Source organism: Orcinus orca, chromosome 2 (genome assembly GCF_937001465.1).
Source record: "Orcinus orca chromosome 2, mOrcOrc1.1, whole genome shotgun sequence".
NCBI classification, from domain to species: Eukaryota; Metazoa; Chordata; class Mammalia; order Artiodactyla; family Delphinidae; genus Orcinus; species Orcinus orca.
The window spans coordinates 193,316,993-193,337,372 of record NC_064560.1 but is presented as its reverse complement, the minus strand read 5'-3'; the positions used below and the strand labels follow the sequence as shown (position 1 = coordinate 193,337,372).

The 20,380-nt window shown below is 36.6% G+C and overlaps 1 protein-coding gene across 6 annotated transcripts in view; it reads left to right on the top strand.

Moving 5' to 3' along the window:
* ATG2B (autophagy related 2B) overlaps positions 1-20,380 on the top strand; it is a 78,582-nt gene that overhangs the window by 3,239 nt on the left and 54,963 nt on the right. For 5 of the 6 annotated variants that reach the window (XR_007475288.1, XM_004262376.3, XM_033419699.2 and 2 more), the window contains exons 2-12: positions 4,841-5,003; positions 8,422-8,574; positions 9,545-9,647; positions 11,157-11,319; positions 12,081-12,260; positions 14,393-14,489; positions 15,405-15,590; positions 16,573-16,727; positions 16,820-16,925; positions 17,681-17,942; positions 19,463-19,613. Coding sequence is in view for 5 of the 6 variants with exons in the window: in XM_004262376.3 (XP_004262424.1) it covers positions 4,841-5,003; positions 8,422-8,574; positions 9,545-9,647; positions 11,157-11,319; positions 12,081-12,260; positions 14,393-14,489; positions 15,405-15,590; positions 16,573-16,727; positions 16,820-16,925; positions 17,681-17,942; positions 19,463-19,613 (1,719 nt within the window). In the remaining variant the exon portion in view is untranslated. Of the gene's footprint in view, positions 1-4,840; positions 5,004-8,421; positions 8,575-8,915; positions 9,022-9,544; positions 9,648-11,156; positions 11,320-12,080; positions 12,261-14,392; positions 14,490-15,404; positions 15,591-16,572; positions 16,728-16,819; positions 16,926-17,680; positions 17,943-19,462; positions 19,614-20,380 lie in introns of those variants that run through there. The other variant, XM_033419736.2, reaches the window with a different exon arrangement.

Genomic DNA, 20,380 nt, shown 5'->3' with positions numbered 1-20,380 from the left:
TGAAGGACTTTCATGACAGATAAAAAGATACCTCACAAAGATTCATAGATCCAAACGGGAGAATCCTATTATTGACAACATTCCTAATGTTTCAAATCTCAGTCATCAATTATGCGCAGGATTGTGTTGAAATCGCCTGTGAGATTCCCTTCTTCCTTGATCTCAGTCAATTATTCTTGCTAATTGGGACATGTTGCATTTATATATATATATGTGTGTATATATATATATATATATATATACACATATATATATATATATATAGTTAACTTTAAAACTCCTTTTAAAAAACCGTTTTAAAGGGCTTCCCTGGTGGCGCAGTGGTTGGGAGTCCGCCTGCCGATGCAGCGGACGCGGCTTCGTGCCCCGGTCCGGGAGGATCCCGCATACCGCGGAGCCGCTGGGCCCATGGGCCATGGCCACTGGGCCTGCGCGTCTGGAGCCTGTGCTCCGCGGCGGGAGGGGCCACAACAGTGAGAGGCCCGCATACCGCAAAAAAAAAAAAAAAACTGTTTTAAGAAGACTTTAAATTTACTGAGTTAATTTTTCATGTTTTCAAACCTTTGTAACCTGTGTAGATAACGACTTAAAAAATAGTGTTTTTAACAGACATTTTTTCAGCAACAAGATCATGTAACAGTGGAAACATTTCCAAATATAATTTTTCAAAATGTCCTCTCCATAGTACAAAAATCCTTTGAAAAGCAGCTACTTTTCTCACTCATTAATAAAGTGGTATCTTTACTTTGAAAAGACAGATTAAGTGTGTTTTGTGTTTGGATTATACCTGCTAGGTAGCATGTACTACTGATAGCCATTTGTCATCACATAAAAGGTAGGCATATTTAAAATTCTAATCTTTGTGAAGAAGAAAATTACTTATTATCTTTAAATTCAACTCCTAAATGTTTGGTCATAAGAAAACCCAGGAAATCAGAAAGTTACTGTCATTTTCTGTCTCTCACAAAGATTCAGTTTAAAAGTCTGTTTTTCTTATGTAGACTGTATGCTCAAGTGTCAGTGCACTGAAATGGACCATCCAGCCAAAGGTACCACCCTTCCCACTGTGGAACTGCTAGTCTTCTGTTTGTTCCAGTCTGATGTATGGCCTGAGTGAGAGTGCAATGCCCATTTGTACATTAAGTATAGTACGACTTTTAAGTCTGTTTTGTTTGAATTCTTACGCCTGGGCTTAAACTAATAAGGATGTATTCTTTTCCTAGTTAGTCTTACGGTATCAAAAAGAAGCGTATAACGTAATGTTTGCTTTTCTTCATCCTGCCAAGCACACCTTGAATTCCTAGTAGTGCTCATCATTGTACTAGGTAGGCACTGTGGAAGGCAAAGAGCAATAATCAGCATTTACAGAGTGTTTACTTGGTACCAGGAACCATGTTGGTAGCTTTACACGTTATTTCGTTTACACTCACAGTAACCTTAAACTGGTAGTATCGCTATTTTATGGATGAGGAAATTGTGACTCAAATTAAAACCTTGTCCAAAGCCACCCAGCTAGTAAGTGACCGAGCTACTGTCTTTTAAAAGACTGTGTTTTAGAAGACTATTCTTCAAATATGTTTGCCCAGTTTTCTTTAAAAAATTTTTGAAACACTTAACATATTCCTTGTACATTTTAAAATTGACTTTAAAATGTTTTCATTATAAGTTTAAATAGTTGTAAGGATAATGTAAATACTGATATAATAAAAATATAGTTTTTTTACCCAGTAAGATCTAAATACCTGCCATTATATATTTAAATATGCTTGAACAAGGTCACCATTAATAGTTGGAAATTTAACATTGTATGTTTTCCCATTGAACTCATATGTCCGTCCAACTTCCTCTGCAAGATTTTATCGTAATTTGTATATTTTATGCTTATATCTTTTATTGATCGTGCTGTCATTTCTCTATAACAAAAACATGTAACTAAATTGAAATCGATCATACTAAAAATTTGTGTCACAATTCAACTTTCTTTTGCATTAAGTGAATATTTTCTAGTGTAACTTTTTTTTTTTTTTTTTTTTTTTGCGGTACGCGGGCCTCTCACTGCTGTGGCCTCTCCCGCTTTGGAGCACAGGCTCGGGAAGCACAGGCTCAGCGGCCACGGCTCGCGGGCCCAGCCGCTCTGCGGCATGTGGGATCTTCCCAGACTGGGGCACGAGCCCGTGTCCCCTGCATTGGCAGGCGGACTCTCAACCACTGCGCCACCAGGGAAGCCCTAGTGTAACATTTTAATTCCCATAATGATTTCTTCACTATTGATTCTTTTTTTTTGAGTTTTTTAGTGGTTGCTCTAGGGCTTTTACCATATTGATCTTATCAGTATCTCCTTCACATAATCATTGGGTTTTAAGTGAATTTTTCCCCTGGATTGTTCTGTTATTACAATGTTAAGGGCAGTTGATCAAAACAATGTAAATATATTATACATTTGAATAACTAAACATAAAAACTTATTGGAAATATATTTATTGATGTTATGGGTGTGTTTCCCCCTCTTCCCTGATTTGTTCATGTATCCCTAGATGAATATACTTACAACTAGAATTTGATAGGGTTCAGCATAAATTTCACTCTAAATTTTTAAAATAGTTATAAGCTTGAGAAACACTGCTGTCCTAAATAAGTAGATGAGAATTATAGGGATTTTGCAGTAGCAGTATCACTTAGTTCTTTGAATTTCTTTGAATGGCAATGCCAAAAATACATATAAGGTGAGGAAAGACCAGAAAACTTATTGCTGGTCCTGCCTGAAGATTTTTATATCCTAGGCAGTGCGTAAGGGAGGGTTCAGGAAGGGAAAAAGATACGCCATTTTTGGCTCAGTGGGAGAAGGGAGACTGTACAAGGGAGTACGGGAAAGGAGACCCAACATGATGCCAGTGCTTTAAGTACCCTTCTCAGGAAGGTCCATTTTAGGAAAGAATGTATTTGGAGATTGGGGATCTGGAATTTTATACCTTAAAACCATCCATGCCCATATACTCTTTAGGAAGTCTGTAGGATCACACAAACACCATTGTGAAGAAAGTCTATTAAAATAGTAACTTCCAGTGACTTCCCTGGCGGTCCAGTGGTTAAGACTGTGTGCTTCCATTGCAGGGGGCATGGGTCCCTGGCTGGGGAACTAAGATCCCGCATGCTGTGGTGCAGCAAAAAAAAAAAAATCAAAGTAGTAACCTCCAGTGATAGAACGTGAGCCAGTGTAGATCTCAGTGTTCAACGTTAGGTTTGTAGACAAAGAATTACAACATTACCCTTATGCAACATAGCATACAGGAAGCACATTACGTGTAGGCTGGCATTTAATAAATTTTTGTTATTTTAATTTAAAAAGTATATTGTCTGTCAAAAAAACCCATTTAATGATTCTACTAACTGTATTTACATCCATCTGTCTTCCTTTTGTTATAGTTAAAACTTCACTGAAATTGCTGTCAGTGGGATCACCTATACGCTAAATGTCACTAAATTCAGTGGACATTTAAAAATCTTTGACTTCTTGTTAGTTCTTGTTGCACTTGACCACTCTTTATGTTGTCTTTCCACAATTTTCTGGGGCAAGAGGCTCTTGGTTTTCTTTCTACTTCTCTGTTTGCTTTTTTGTTGTTGTTGTTTACTTTGCAGGTTCCTCTTTCTCAACCTTTTTCTTAAACGTTGGTGTTTATCAGGATTCTGTCCTAAGCCTCTTGTCTTTTTACTCTACATTAGTTCCCAAAGGCTGTCTCTGCTCACCCCTGTGGTTTCATTTACCCTCTGTGTTTATAAAGCCCTTCTGTATTATAAGCCCAGATGGCTCTCCTGAGCTCTGGACCTCCTAGACATCTCCACCTTGATGTCTGCTCAGATATTCTCTTTGGAACTGAATTCTTCATCTTCCCCTTCCCCTGTCTCAGTATATGGCACCCCTATCTAAGCCGTTGCCCAAGCCAGCAACCAGCGAGTCATTCTTCATTCCTTCTTGTCTTTACCCCTCAGGATGACAATTAATTCTACTTCCTAATATATTACAGAAATCCATCTTCCTCTAACTTGCCTCGTTGTCACTATCCTTGCCAAACCAAACTTTAGTTTCTCTTACTTATAACATCCTTTCTGCTTGAGTTTTGCTTTCCTCCAATGCATGCTGTACATGACAGCAGGAGTGGCTCACTAAAAGTTCTATCCTCATCATGGCGCCCTTGCTTAAAATCTTTCACTGGCTTCACATTGCCCTTGAGATAAATTTCAGACTCTTTAACATTAATTACAAGGCTTTTTGGATCCCATTCACCCTTATCTATGTAGCCTTATCTCTGGCTCATCACCCTGGCATGCTCGTCACCCTGGCATGCTCATCACCCTGGCATGCTACAGGAAAGCCTAAAGCAGCTTTTTCCACACCTGCCCCCCACCCCGCCCAAAACTCTTGTATCTCAAATATGTGTGCTTGTACACTCTGACGTCTGCCTTCTTTGAATCCTTCTACATGCTGTTGTCTCTCTCTGGACCACTGTGTCCAGTTAACTCCTTAGCCTTCTGGTCTCAGCTTTAAATAGCACTTCCTCAGGTGGCCTGCCTTGTATCTCTAGGTTAGGTTCTTTTACACGTTCAGATAGTACAGTGTATTTCCTCTGTCATGCAACTTATCCCACTTTAGTTAAATGCGTCTTTCGTGGTAAGCTGTTTTGTCAGCTTAGTGAGGGCCAGGAATCATCCTTATCTTGGTCTCTGCTTTCTTTATCCTTAGTGCCTGACACATGCATGAGCATATTTAGCATCTCTGAATAAGCCAACAATTTTAAGTTCTTGTTCTTGTGATTTCAAAATGCACTTTTTTTTTTGTCTTTAGTGTCTCAATGAGATCCTGGAGTCAGCAGATGCGCCTTTAGAAGTCACTGAAGGATTCATACAGTCAATTTCTCTGTCCGTTCCATGGGGCTCCTTGCTGCAGGATAATTGTGCACTGGAAGTGAAAGGGTTAGAACTGGTCTTCCGACCTAGACCTCGCCTAGGTAGGTGTATATTATGTGTTTCTGTTTGTTTCTATTTTTAATTTTCAGAGATTGGGAAAGTAACCTGATTGCGTTAAATTCAGTATTAATTTTGCATTGTATTTGTGAGATTTTCAGTAGATATAATATTAGGGCGTGGTCCACGTGGGGGGCGTGTGATTGTATCTTCAGAGTTATTTCTGTCTCTATTTACCTACAGGAACTTTAGTATATAATGATTGGTTTAATTGTTTGTTACCAATTATCTAAAGTGACTTATGCTTTTTTTTTACTTGAAGTATAGTTGATTTACAATGCACAGCATTGTACAGCAAAGTGATTGTTATACATATTTTTATGTTTATATGTATATATATTATTGTTCAAATTCTTTTCCATTATCAGTTATTACACAATACTGAATAAAAAGCGACTTATGTTTTAAAGATTCAAAGTGTTGTGCCAGAAAGCAAGGAGGTGCTCCAAGATTGATGGAGAAATGTTAAAAGGACACAGGATTGGGCTTGAAGGGGCTCCCATTGGCCAAATCTGGAAAACTTGGGCATCAAAAAGGATAATGAAAATAATGGATTATAACACACTAAATAAAAGCAACCCCTAAGTCCATGTCAATACAAATAAGTATGTAAGGGGGGCAAGGAGAAGGGAAAGCTCTTCATTGCTACTACTTAGAAACATAAAAAAAATGGTGGAATATCCCCATGTTTTCAGCCACCATAGTAAAAATTAATGGTATCAAGATCATCAATGAACGCTGATACCGTTCGGTGAAGGGTTGTTGAAAAACTGGATAGATATTTAGACAGTATCAGAATATCTCCCACTGTTTACATATTACTTGCAGAGGGAAAAAGTTTCTTTTACCGTGCAGAAAATTGACAATCACCACCATAACTGAGTGATCAAGCTTAACCTCATCAATAATGGGTTAACCTGACATCATGTGTGTCCTGATTGAGGGACTGAGAAAGACGTGATCACTTATGTATTATTCCTGCTAAAAGTGCTTAATCTGAATCAAATCACGAGGAAGCAGTCAGACAAATCCAAAATAAGGGAAATTCTGTAAACTAACTGGTTGGTACTGTTAAAAAAATGTCATGAAAGACAATGAAGGTAGAGGAACTGTTCAGATCAAAGGAGACTAAAGACACGAATAACTAATTGCAGTACATAATTCTCTTTCTCTCTCTTTCTTTCCTATGAAAGGTGTTATTGAGGCAGCTGGGGAAATTTGGGTATTGAATGTATGTATGATATTTTGTCAATGTTACGTTGCTTGGGTGTGTTAATGGTATTGAGCTTTTGCAGGAGACTGGTCCTGTTCTTAGGAGTTACATGCTGAAGTCATTAGGAGTGAGTGTTATGATGTCTGCAGTTTACCTTCAAATAGTTCAGTGAAAGTTTGAGAGTGTGTATGTAATCTTTTTTTTTTTTTTCCTGGCTGCACTGGGTCTTTGTTGCGGTGTGTGGGCTCTTCGTTGCGGTGCGCGGACTTCTCTGGGTGTGGCATGCGGGCTCCAGAGCACGCGGGCTCAGTAGTTGCGGCGTATGGACTCTCTAGGTGTGGCACGTGGGCTTAGTTGCCCCGCAGCATATGGGATCTTAGTTCCCCGACCAGGGATTGAGCCCACGTCCCCTGCATTGAAAGGTGGATTCTTAACCACTGGACCACCAGGGAAGTCTCAGTGTGTGTGTAATCTTGATGAATCTAGATGTAGGGTATGCAGGTGTTCACTGTACATCTCTTTCTTAGGACTGAAAATTTTCAGAAGAAAACTTTGGGAAGGAAAAGATTTAAAGTAGTAGCAAGTCATTGTTTACAAATATATGCGTGTGGTAGCTTTAATTACACATATGATGTTTTCTGATTTATCAAACATGTATACTGTGCTTCTTGCATGCCAGATACTGTTCTGGGTGGTTTACAAACACTATCCTCACAGTAGCTCTTTGACATAGATACTTTTAATTATCTCCATTTTGCCGAATAGGAAATTGAAGCATAAATACTAGGTTTAATAACTTGTCCAAGGTTATAGCTAATTAAATGGAAAAGATGGGATCTGGATCTAGGCAGTCTAGTTCTGGAGCCCCTATTCTTAACCACTGTGCTATGTTGTGTCTTGGATTGTCTACTGCAAAGAGTGTGTGTTTATGTATAAGCTAGTAAAGTCATGATGGTGAATCATGTTAAATTATGAACTTAAATTCTTTCAGTGACAAGTGATGTTTGTAAAGATATATTTGAAGAATTATGATCCCAAGTGCTGCCTGAAACACCGTTTAAGTTATGCTTAGTAAAATTTAGTATCTGTATTTTTAAAATTGGTAATCTATGCATGGAAATTCTTAATAATCTGGTATTTAATTAACAAGAATATTTTATATTTTAACCAAGCTGAGTAGATATAGTAATACTTTACTAAGGAAAGTCAAATATTTTACCCTTATTTTAAAAATATTTCATTAAAAGGACTTTTAATTTTAGAAGACAATAATTCTAGTAATCTCTGTCAGTTTGTTTTGAATAACATAAGGAAGTGTGGTGGAATTCTCTCATAAGGGAGGATCTGGAAAGGACTCTTCACAGTTCGTGTGTTCCTTCTCCAAGGATGCTCTTCTGTTTTATCTACATTTATAGTAACCTTCTAAAGCCTAGGTCAACTGCTATCTCTCCTTTCCTGTGAATTCCCTCAGCCAGAAGATTTAGCCTCTTCTCTTAGCTATCATAATATTTTCTGTTGACACTCAGTAGTTGGCTATTAATTCTTCTTAATTTTATCTCATTTCTTCTACTATCTTGTAGTCTCTTTGAGGGCAGAATTAATAATTATTTTATTTTTCTTTCTTTTATAGCAGGGTCAGCTAACTATGGCCTGCACACCAAATCTGGTCTGTCATCTGTTTTTGTAAATAAATTTTTATTGGAACATCACCATATATACATATTCATTCATTCATTCTCTCTGGCTGCTTTTGTACTAGAGTGAGAGAGTTGAGTAGTTGTGATAGAGACCATATGGCCCACAAAGCCTAAAATACTTACTGTCTGATCCTTTGCAGGAATTTTGTTGACCCCTGCTCTACAGTATTTTGAACAATACCACTCATATAAAATATCCATTAAATACTTGAATGAATATGTGAATTAATATTTGTCAGATATATATCATGTAATGAGAACATGTGTCTCTGGACTTTTATCTGTGATTTTTTTTTTTTTCCTTCTCAGTTATTATAAGGTGATGTTTAAATCTTAGGAGTAATTTCTAGACTATTGTATCCCTGGGTGACACCATGATGCTGAATATCTCTTGGAGGATTAAGAATTTATCTGTTTGAAATGTGTGATTTTAAGAAATGGCTTTGTTGTAACTGTGAGAAGTTATTTAGGATTAATCTATATTTTCTGCAGCAACTGGTTCTGAGCCTATGTATTGGTCAAGTTTCATGACCAGCAGTATGCAATTGGCAAAAGAATGTCTTAGCCAGAAACTAACAGATGAACAAGGAGAAGGATCCCAGCCTTTTGAAGGACTTGAAAAGTTTGCTGAAACCATTGAAACAGGTTTGGCATTATTATTTTCAAAAATTTTAGATTTTACTTAGTAGTAAGGCTTGTATAAGAAAAACTCATTTGAGTGATTTTAAAAGAATTGTTATTCTTACTTCAGAACTTTAGAATTGAGATTATTTTAAAAATTGTACAGTAAATCCCCCACATACAAACCTTCAAGTTGCGAACTTTCAAAGATGTGAACCTGCGTTCACATGTCCAATCACGTAAGTTAGTTCACGTGTCTGGTGTACATTGTCACGTGTGTGCATCCTCTTCAAGTGGCTGTGCTTTTGTGTACTTTACTGCACAGTACTATATAGAGTACAGTAATACAGTATCTTTATTTCAAGCCCAGGATGTCTGGAAGCAAGCATAAAAACAGCAGTGATGTAGCTGCTGGTACTACTACCAGACCCTGTGTGCCAGCTGTTGTGCTGGACTACTGTACTTTTCAAGGTACTGTAGTATAAGATTAAAAATGTTTTCTTTATTTTTTGTGTTTGTTTTTTTATGTATTATTTGTGTGAAAAGTATTAGAAACCTATTACAGTACAGTACTATATGGCCGATGGTGTTAGTTGGATACCTAGGCTAACTTTGTTGGACTTAGGAAAAAATTGGACTCGCTCTCGGAATGGAATTCGTTCATATGTAGGGGACTTACTGTATTCAATTAAATTTCATGTTCTTTTTTACCCTAGTTTCTCCTCTGTTTATTTTATTATGCTTGCATAATGAAGGGATTGGAATTCAACAGATAGTGTTAGTCATTGCCCAGGTTGAGATGTAACATGGGTGAGTGCTCAGCAAGGCAAAATATCTATTACAAAGCTCAAGATTTGGGGATTTTTTAAAGGAAAGAAATTCAACTTTTATTTTGTAAGTTCTTATTAAACTAATTTAGTATTTATTCCTTTCATTAGAAGTTTTTATTTAGTATACACATGGTCTCATGTTGACGGTTACCTGTTTACTCTAGTACTAAGAAGAGTAAAGGTCACTTTTATAGACACTGTCTTGAGAATTGAACATGTGCCAGAAAATTCCAAAACTGGAACTGCACTTGAAATTCGAATAGAAAGGTAAGACTTCTTATATCTGAAAGCAAATTACCCTGTTCTTTTCTTTGTAAATAATAAAATCTGACTCTCATTAGATTTCAGGATGCTTTTGGAGTTTAGAGGTGCTTGTATTAAGTTAATATATTACATTATTTCTGAGTAAAGCGCTTTTCTCCAAGTTGTGTTCAAATCCCATTATTGAAAACTGAAAGTACCAGTTGGGGTATAATTGTGTATAATATAATGCTCTGAATATTTGATTTCACAAAGCAGGTAATTCTCTTTTAGTTAATATCAAATCGAAATAATGACTATTTGAGTGGTACTAAATTTAAGGTACTCCTGTTGGAGAGTTTCAGTTTTTTCATATGAACAATGTACTATTTAGATGTGTCTCATTAATGTGATAGGCTTTTTTGCTTTGCTTTATTTGGTCTATGTGCTGCTTTAGGCTAAGACTGTTGTTTTCTTTGAAGATTCTGTGAGGGTATTTTAAGGTCAATATGTACAATAGTGATTTACTTAAAAAGATGTAAACACATCACTTTTCGTTTTCTGTGTTTGCCCACTTGGAGCACCTATAAATAGCTCTAAAACAGGGATTGATTTACATACCTACTACTGAGTGTTGTTTTGAGGTAGTAACTCTTCACCTGTGTCTTAATGCCACATGAGCTGCCAGCAGAGATAAGCAGAAAGAAGTAGGTACACCGAGCACCAAAGACACTTTGTATGTGGATCTGTTGGGGGCCTTTATTGAGTTCTGGTTTCTGTCTTTCACAAAACATAGCTATTAGTGAAACAGTTACTGTTAACAGATCTTTGAAATTAGGTTGCATTACCTTAAAATGGTATATTTAAAAAATTTCTAAAATCTCATGCATTTAGCACAACAATATTTTACTTAAGCTGAAGATGAGTCATAAGGACTCATAGAATAGTTACAGGAATTCAAGAAATGTCATGTCAGGGGCTTCCCTGGTGGCACAGTGGTTGAGAGTCCGCCTGCCGATGCAGGGGACGCGGGTTCGTTCCCTGGTCCGGGAAGATCCCATGTGCCGCGGAGCAGCTAGGCCCGCGAGCCATGGCCACTGAGCCTGCGTGTCCGGAGCCCGTGCCCCGCAACGGGAGAGGCCACAACAGTGAGAGGCCCGCGTACCGCGAAAAAAAAAAAAAAAGAAATGTCATGTCAGACTTGTGACTTGGAGCCAAATGCTGTCCCTGTTAACCAAGAGATGTTTGTGAGGGAGACAGGAGTTGTTTTCCTTGAAACTAACTTTAGGAAGTTATTAATTTTTTCCCCCAAATTTAGGAGCCTCAAAACATTACCTTGTTGGGCTTAACGTCTCTTCATGAAAATATTTACTGTAGTAAAGCATGGTAATGCTGACCCACCTTTTAGATATATTCTAAGAAGAGCTAACACTTGAAAAATTCCTTTAACTTCAACAGCGATGTGCATTTCTTATAATTGCAAGTAGGTTTTCCTAGGAGTTTTATGCAAATGCTCTTTTTGTCTTTAACTTTCAGAACCATGTACTGTGATGAAACTGCTGACGAGTCCTCAGGTATTAATGTACATCAACCCACAGCTTTTGCTCACAAGTTACTTCAGCTCTCTGGAGTGTCTCTCTTCTGGGATGAGTTTTCTGCATCAGCAAAATCTTCCCCAGTTTGTTCAACTGCACCAGCGGTAAGGAAAACAAAACAAAAAACCAAAAAACCAAGATCATAGATTTTTGAAAGGTTTACATGAGGGTTTTTAAAATTTCCTAGGATATGTAATATGTACTAATAGGTTTCCGTCTGATGTGAGAGTTAACACAAATATTCAGTAATGGGGGCATATATTTTGGAGATTTAAGAATACTCACATTTATAATTAATGCCATTTCTGCCAGTTTGCTATGTATTACTTAGATAAACACTGGATTCTGTGTCTTAGAAGGAAATGATATATTAACATCTAATACCCTTTTTATAGTAAAAACATAAAATCAAGTAATGTTCACATTTACCTTACATGCTGAATGTATTACTGAAAATGTATCTTACAAGTCATATCTTAAAGAAGTTTTATAATTAAGGAACTCTTTGTTAATCCCTTCTAAGATTGGAGAGTCCTTTTATAAATTAGTCACTCAATGATTTATCTTTTACTTTATTTCACGAATCTTATTTTCTTAATTATAGAATGTCTATTAAATTTTCTTATTATGGAACTTGAACAGAGACTGTGCTTTATTCATAAAGTCCTTTTCCATGATATGCCTTTATTAAGGTACTGTGCTGTTTCATGGTAGCTCTACAATACTGGTTTATCCATTGTCACATCATACAGTTTTCATGTCAAATATTTTATTCTTCTTAAACTGACAATTGTATTTTGCATTTCAATTTCTTTACATTAAGGTATTTTAAAGAATTGCTTTTTTTCTTATTGCCTTACTGTAGGAAGCTGAGCCAAAGCTGTCCCCTAGCTGGAGTCCCAGAATTGTTTATGAGCCACACCCACAACTAACTAGGAGTTTGCCAGAGGCAGCACCCTCTGACCCGGTGCAGATTGGAGGGCTAGTCGGTAGTTTGGGGTTGAGTCTCACATTGAAACAGAATGAGGTACTTCCTGGAGCTAAGGTAAGTATTTGTTCTATTTTCTGTAGATAAAAACAGAGGAAAGCCACAGGCATCCTTTACTCTATGCGGGGACCCACTGACTGGTTGCTGTAAATTACCCTGTGACGAGGGGGCCACGGTCTTGGAGTCAGCGTTTTTACTCTCAGCTGGCGCTTCTGTCTGTAGGTGACAGAGTTCGGGTGAAGACGGGCTTTCTGCCCATCTGCTGCAGCTCAGGATTTGAAGCTGTCTCCTATGCTTACTTTCCTCCACTTTCAGAAACATTCATTAGTTCAGATAACTGGGACTATCTTAAAGAATCTCTATCGTCATCAAATGATAAAGTTAAAGGAAGGAGAGATTGGGAAAGCAAGTTGACTGAAGGGGATGTTTAATCACATGTATGTAAAGCTATCCACCTATGTGTATTTTGAATGGAATGTCCATTTTTATAATACTTATGAAAAGAGATTGATTTTTTTCATGATGTCTCATAGCTTTTTGAAGACAGTGTAAAGACAACTGTACTCATTTCTTAGGGAACAATATTGAACAGTCTGGAGAATCAGGAAACTTGCATGTATTTAGTCAGTTAACAATGTGTCTGTCAGGTATTATTTTCAGACTCTGAAAACTAATCTTCCATATAATCTGTGTAAAATGTAGTTTGAGAAGATATCAGGGTTTATTTATTTGTATATTCACTTATCTAACTAGCTCTAGACATTTGAGTGACTACTGTATGCCAGACCCCATACAAGTTCTTGGGACAGATGCAGAGATGAATGGAATGCAATCTTTGTCTTAATAAAAGATAAAATAAGGGCATAGACATGGCTGTGGGAATGTGGAAGAGGGAGCCACTGAGTACATGTGAACATACATAGAAAGGTTTTAAGTTCAGCATATAATCAAAAAGAGATCTTCCCACTGTCCCCAGCCTTAACTCGTTGTTGATTTATGGCCTGGGATGTCAGCAGTCAGTAAGGAGGCCCCATGAAACCAGCACTCCGCGGGTCAGCTTAGCTTAAAATCCTGGCTCTGGATCTGTTAGATGGCCTTGTGCAAATCACTTAATCTTTGTGAACTGTTTTCTCATCTGTAAGACAGGAACAGTACTAAGAATTAGAGGAAATAAAAGCATCTAACACAGTGCCCCAGTACGCAAAAAAAAGTTGGTAATAATGATTATTATTATTATTGGAGAATGTATTATTTTATTAGTTAGATCATGGAAATTTCTCAAAGTCACTATGTAATTTATTTTATTTTTTGTTCTTACAATCAGAAGAAATTTGTTTTTCGCCTGGGAAAGATGCCATTTCCCAAATATAAGTATTTTCTTAATTGAATTATTTTTAAATTGTATAATGGCATAAAGATAATAGGAGTCTGTGTTAACATTAGAAATAAGAGGAGGTGAATGAAAAGTAAGGCGAGCATATTCAACTTTCCAGAATGTGATGTAGAGAACAGGGTAATTGCTTTTGTCAGAGTATACTCCAAAAGAATCAGGGTGAGAGTGGGATCGGGCTTTTATTTCTAGAAGGAAAAATGGACAGGGAGTTGGAAAAGAGAAGGGAATTCCACATGAGCCCCCTCTTTCTGCTGTGGCTCCATGCCCAGTGGAGAGTGGGCTTTGTGGAGCACAGAGGGCATTCACAGGGACACACTGTTGATAGAGAAGGTCCTTGCATGTTCTACAAAGGAGTGTGATCTGTGGGCAAACTTATGAAAGCCAACTTTATTTGCTCTTGGCTTGAATCAAGCTTTAAAGATTATGATTTGGGTCTTTTGAAATCATGATGGGAATGATTACTGTGTTACTGCTATAGATATTCTTTCTTGGAGACTGTATCTTAAGGCCTCCTCAGATACCTTAAATACTCAGAAAACTCAGAGAGACACAAAGTATGACATTGGACTTGCCAACATGGAATTTCTGAGGAGGATTTTCCCTCTTAAAACAACAGTTGTTGGCCTTATATCTTTTCATTTAGGTTGTGTGGATTAGTAGAGAGAACCTTAGGTAAAGGAATCCAAGGCTAAATGATCAGTATTCCTCTTAGTGCATTAAAATGTACTGGGATTTGTCATGATGAGTTTATAAAGAGTATTCATCTTGAGTAGTTTTCTTTCTTTTTTTTTTCAAGTTGGATATTGATGGACAGATAGACTCTATACATCTATTCCTGTCGCCAAGGCAGGTGCACTTGCTTTTGGATATGTTAGCAGCTATTGCTGGACCAGGCAAGTATAACTCTGTTATTATTTCTAATTCTTTAAACCTTTTTAGCTAAAATGTGTAGCATACAAATAGGGAATTGTATTACCATATAGGAAATGTGTGAACTTAAAGCTGTATTGTAGGGACTTCCCTGGTGGCACAGTGGTTAAGAGTCCGCCTGCCAATGCAGGGGACACAGGTTCGATCCCTGGTCTGGGAAGATCCCACAAGCACGGAGCAACTAAGCCTGTGCACCGCAACTACTGAGCCTGCGTGCTGCAACTACTGAAGCCCACGCACTCTAGGGCCTGCATGCTGAAACTACTGAGCCCGTGTGCTGCAACTATTGAAGCCCACATGCCTGGAGCCCGTGCTCCGCAACAAAAGAAGCCACTGCAATGAGAAGCCCACGCACGGCAATGAAGAGTAGCCCCTGCTCGCTGCAACTAGAGAAAGCCCGTGCCTGGCTTTCTTTCAACGAAGACCCAATGCAGCCAAAAAAGAAAAAAAAGCTGTATTGTATTGTGAATAAGAATCCTCAATAGTTAAATTTGATTGGATCTTTCAAATTGTATTATCCTGGCACAAATTGGAGTTCAGATTCTTTGTATCATATACATAACATTTTCAGAACTGACTGGCTTACTTCCTTGGTTGGGGGTAGTACTTCATACAACTGAGAAGGTGTAATTCTTAAACACATTCAATAGCACGCACTTAAAATTTTTAATGACTTATCTATCAGAGATCAGATCTTCTGATTCCTAGCTAGCTGCTTAGAGCTATTGCTTAGATCTCCAGTTAATATTAAATAGTGCTGGTTTTGCACTGACTGTGGTACTGAGTTGCCATTGATATTGGATAAGTGGGTTGGGAGAGAAATGATTAATTAACTCCAAATTTAATTACTGTTTTGCTTTCCTTTTGTATACTTGTAGAAAATTCAAGCAAAATCGGGTTAGCTAATAAAGACAGAAAAAATCGACCCATGCAGCAAGAAGATGAATATCGAATTCAGATGGAATTAAACCGGTATTATTTGAGGAAAGATTCCCTCTCTGCGGGTGTATCCTCAGAGCAAAGCTTTTATGAGACAGAAACAGCTCGTACACCTTCTAGCCGGGGTAAGCAACTCAAAAAGTTGACTTCAGAATCATACATTATCATCATAGAGCAAGGTAAACTTAATTTTGGCTGCTGTAAAATGGAGTTTAGTAATGAAAAAACTGAAGATCCAAGGTTTAAATTTATAAGTTGATCTAACCACAGCCTTACAGTGATGCACTGGCACACATGTGCTGCAGTATCCCTTTTGATTGTATAGTTTTGTTTTGTAAATCATGATTTATTCTAAGGAAAGTCAATTAAAAATGTGGATTTACACAGAAGATAAATTGGGGGTAGTTATTCATTTTGTCAAATTCTTATGTGCTCACATAATGATTTACAGTAGTTTTCTTTACATAGAAACCTTTGTCCATTAATCTTTCTATCAATTAAATGTAAATATAATCTTTACCCAGTTTACTTTGCATTTCAGAATGTGTAAGCACTAATACCACGAATAATAAGAATCAATTTAAGTATGGAATGTTGAACTAAATAAAAAATTCAAGTCTACTCAAGAAATTTTGGCCATAAGAAATTTCATTTGCATGAGGGTAAAACAGTCTCTAGAAAGAAGTAAAACATAAATAGAATTCTAAATAAAATATTCAACTCTTTTTTTTTTTAAGAAATAGCTGTATCCATATGAAACCAGAGATTGCAAGATATTTATACTATTTAAAAATCTGGATTATTTTAAAATCATATGACAGTTAATGACATTACATTATACCATGTAATGCAGCTTATCATATATTTTTTTAAAAAGTTCACCAGTGGGCTAGCTTAACCTTTTGTTAATCTATATTCAGTTGAGTTTTTACTATGACATTAATATCTTGGTTCCAAAGAAATTACCCCATTTGAAGTAACATAAAATTTAGGACATCACTAGATCTCAGATAACCTGAGGGAAGAATATGATATTAATATATATGAACTTATTTAAAGATGTGAATTGGAATTATAATAAAACTGACAAAGTTTAATTCTGTCTAGAAGAAGAAGTTTTCTTCTCCATGGCTGATATGGACATGTCTCATAGTCTCTCTTCTCTTCCACCCCTTGGGGAACCCCCAAATATGGACCTTGAGTTATCATTAACTAGTACATATACAAATACACCAGCAGGATCTCCGTTAAGTACTACTGTGGTAAAGTATTAATTAATTTTTGTTCTGTTCTTGAAAAGTTGCTTCTAAAATTTTGCACTTTATTCATGTGCTTTAAAAAAATTATTTTATAGCTTCAGCCAACTTGGGGAGATTTCCTTGATCATCATAAAGAACAGCCAGTAAGAGGGTCAGCATTACCATCCAGCCTAGTTCACCCAGCATCTTTACAGAAGACTGGTAAGTAAAAAAAAGACATTTGTTGATAGTTTCCCCTGGAATTTTTAAAAACTTAAAAATTAAAAAAAATTGTTTTTAAAAAATGCCATTCTATTCTTTTTCATAAAATTTTCTTTGGTCTGGCTATTTAACAAAATTTAGAAACAAAATGAAGCATTGTTGAACAATTCACTGTGAAGTGTTTCAGAATAGGTGCCTATTTATTGTATTCTTTGTGTATTTAAATACTTAAATATTTTTAGTAAAAAGTACACCAGAAGTTTCATATTATTATTACAGTTTAGGGGTCTCAATCAACTATCTGATTTTTGTTTCACGTTTACACTTTCCTTGAAAGAGAACCTCAAGTTTCTTTTCTGCAAAATTTGATTGAAATAGACACAGGCTTAAATGAAAATTTGAAGAGCAGCTTTTGGTTAATCTCTGACTTTTTCCAATACAGTTTTATTAATGCAAAAGTTTTGTTCATATGTTTCCTATTGTAACAATTTTTTTTTTGTACTTCAAGTATCAAGGATCTTGGATATAAAATGCAGAAAGATTAGTTTATTTTACTCATTTACTATCACTCAAAATGTGTGATCACATGTTTTTTGAGACTAAAACCTCAGGTTTAATTTTAAAATTAACACACGAGTAAATGTTTTATAATTAACACATGAGTAAATGTTTTATAATGTTTTACTATTTTGATATAATGGATTGTTTTAAGTATTAACTTTTTTATGAATATAATTTTAACACATGTATTTCAGCTCTCCCCTCTAGATCTGTTTCAGTGGATGAATCCAGGCCTGAATTTATTTTTAGACTAGCTGTGGCAACTTTTTCAATCTCTGTGCTTCACATCGATCCTTTATCTCCACCTGAAACATCATTGAACCTTAATCCATTGACACCTATGGCGATAGCTTTCTTTACTTGTATAGAAAAGATTGATCCAGCAAGATTTTCAACAGAAGATTTTAAGTCTTTCCGAGCGGTATTTGCAGACGCTTGCTCACATGATCACCTTAGGTAAACTCTTATATTTATTAATGATCCTTGAAAAAGAACCAAATGTGGACTTTTCATTTATCTACAATACCTACCTATCTCCATTTGTTTTTCCAATTCACATTTTAAATATTTGTAAATGAGTGGAGTGAGTGTGGTTTTCTTGCAGTGCTGCAAAGATGTTTACCATAGAATCTCTCATTCAGGTTATTTGCCATGTGAAACATTCAGATATAAGATCTATATAATTTGGGGTTGTCTAAATTATCTTTTCTTTAGTTCCCTGCCCTGTTCTTGTCAAGTTTCTTTGCCCACATTTTGCCTTCATTCCCCACTGACACCATTATGATCATAAAAATAGTTCTTACTGTCACAGGTTTAGTAGAGATGGCAGTGGTGGTGAGCGTAGAATGGGCTAATGCAAAGGGACTTGAAAGTGATTCATACGCTGCTGGCCATGGGGTGGGAAATGATACCAAGGCTCATCCTGAGCTTGGACGCTACATTTTCAACTTCTGCTTAAAAAAAAACAAAAAACAAAGCTGTTCAAATAGCCACTGTTCTTTTTATGGGTTGAGTCCTAATAGATGAGGAGATAATTAAGTTTATAAGTACATATAATATTGTTAATGTGCAAATACTATTCATTTTAACATGAGAGTGACCTATAAATTGTCCATTCATATGTTATTTTATGTAATGGCTTAGGCACATATATTACTATTTTTAGAGAACGCTTTGGGCTTTCATTTTAACTTTAACTTTTTTGAAGTATTAAAATTAATATACAAAGTAGTTTTTATATCTAGCAACAGAAACTCTGCAGGTTAGGACCATAATATTTATAATAAAGCTGCAAAAACGTTTTTTCTTCATATTTTTGATAAGGTTTCAAATATCTGCCAGTAGGAAATATAATAAATGCAACAAAAACTAGAGGTAGACCTTCATTTGAGTTCCACTGACTAAAGTTTTAAAAATATTGCATGATCCTTCTAGATAAGTTTAAGAAACTATGTACATATATTTTACAGATTTGAAAGATTTTATCCACTGAAGCATAAATTTTTTTTTTTTTTGCGGTACGCGGGCCTCTCACTGTTGTGGCCTCTCCCGTTACGGAGCACAGGCTCCGGACACACAGGCCCAGCGGCCATGGCTCACGGGCCCAGCCGCTCCGCGGCATGTAGGATCCTCCTGGACCGCGGCACGAACCCGTGTCTCCTGCATTGGCAGGCGGACTCTCAACCACTGCGCCACCAGGGAAGCCCTGAAGTGTAAATTTTAAAATGTAGAAGAGGGAAGGGCAGTGTTGGGAAATATATCCTTTCTTATCAGCAGATCTGATTTCTTTATCTTATGTCAGGGAATGGGGAATTTGAAGCAGTCTTTCTGGTTAATATCCTTAAGAATATTAGTTATTACTAACAATTTGAACTTGTCAGAACAGGTAGGTATTAACAGTTGTGTACTATTCTTTGACACATTGTTTAATCTAGAAATATATGGATACTCTTAAATGATGCATTTTTTTATAACAGATTTATAGGTACTGGCATCAAAGTATCCTATGAACAAAGACAAAGATCAGCTTCTAGATATTTCAGTACTGATATGTCCATAGGGCAAATGGAACTTTTGGAATGCCTGTTTCCGACTGATTTTCATTCTGTTCCTCCTCACTATACAGAGGTAAATGCTGATACTTTTCTTTTAGGATTAGTCTTTAAATGTCTTGCTTGTTAAGAATTGTGTGAACAACAATGATTTTCTTTAAAAAGGCATAGGAAGTTGTATAGGAAGAAGTTTTTTGTGGTGTTTGCATTTATATTTTGTTGAAACAGATTAAAAAAATATTTATTTGGTTGCAGCAGGTTTTAGTTGTGGCAGGCGGGCTCCTTATTTGCGGCTCCAGGGCTCCTTAGTTGTGGCACATGGGTTCCTTAGTTGCGACAGGCGGGCTCCTTAGTTGTGGCATGTGAACTCTTAGTTGCAGCATGCATGTGGGATCTAGTTCCCTGACCAGGGATGGAACCTGGGCCCCCTGCATTGGGAGTACAGAGTCTTACCCACTGCGCCACCAGTGAAGTCCTGAAACAGATTTTTAAGTGTGGCCTTTAAGGCCATTGTAAGAGTGTGTTACATTTTTAGAGTTGACTTGTTTTAGAGTCAGGTTATGGGACAAATGACTTAATTTCACTCATTTTCCAAGCACTCTTAATTTCAGAAGAATTCTATTATTCAACAAATAGTTATTGAATGCCTACTATGTGCTAAGCACTGTTCAAGATAAGTGAAATGTCTTGTGCCCATTTATCGCTAATCTGATTTTTTTCCTATCCTAAAAGCATGTCCTAGAGAAACTTTTAGAAGCTATCAAAATGACATTTTTATTGCTGTTACTTTGCCCTTGTGACTTATTTTATTTTCAAAGCGCTTTATTTGAATCCTCACATACA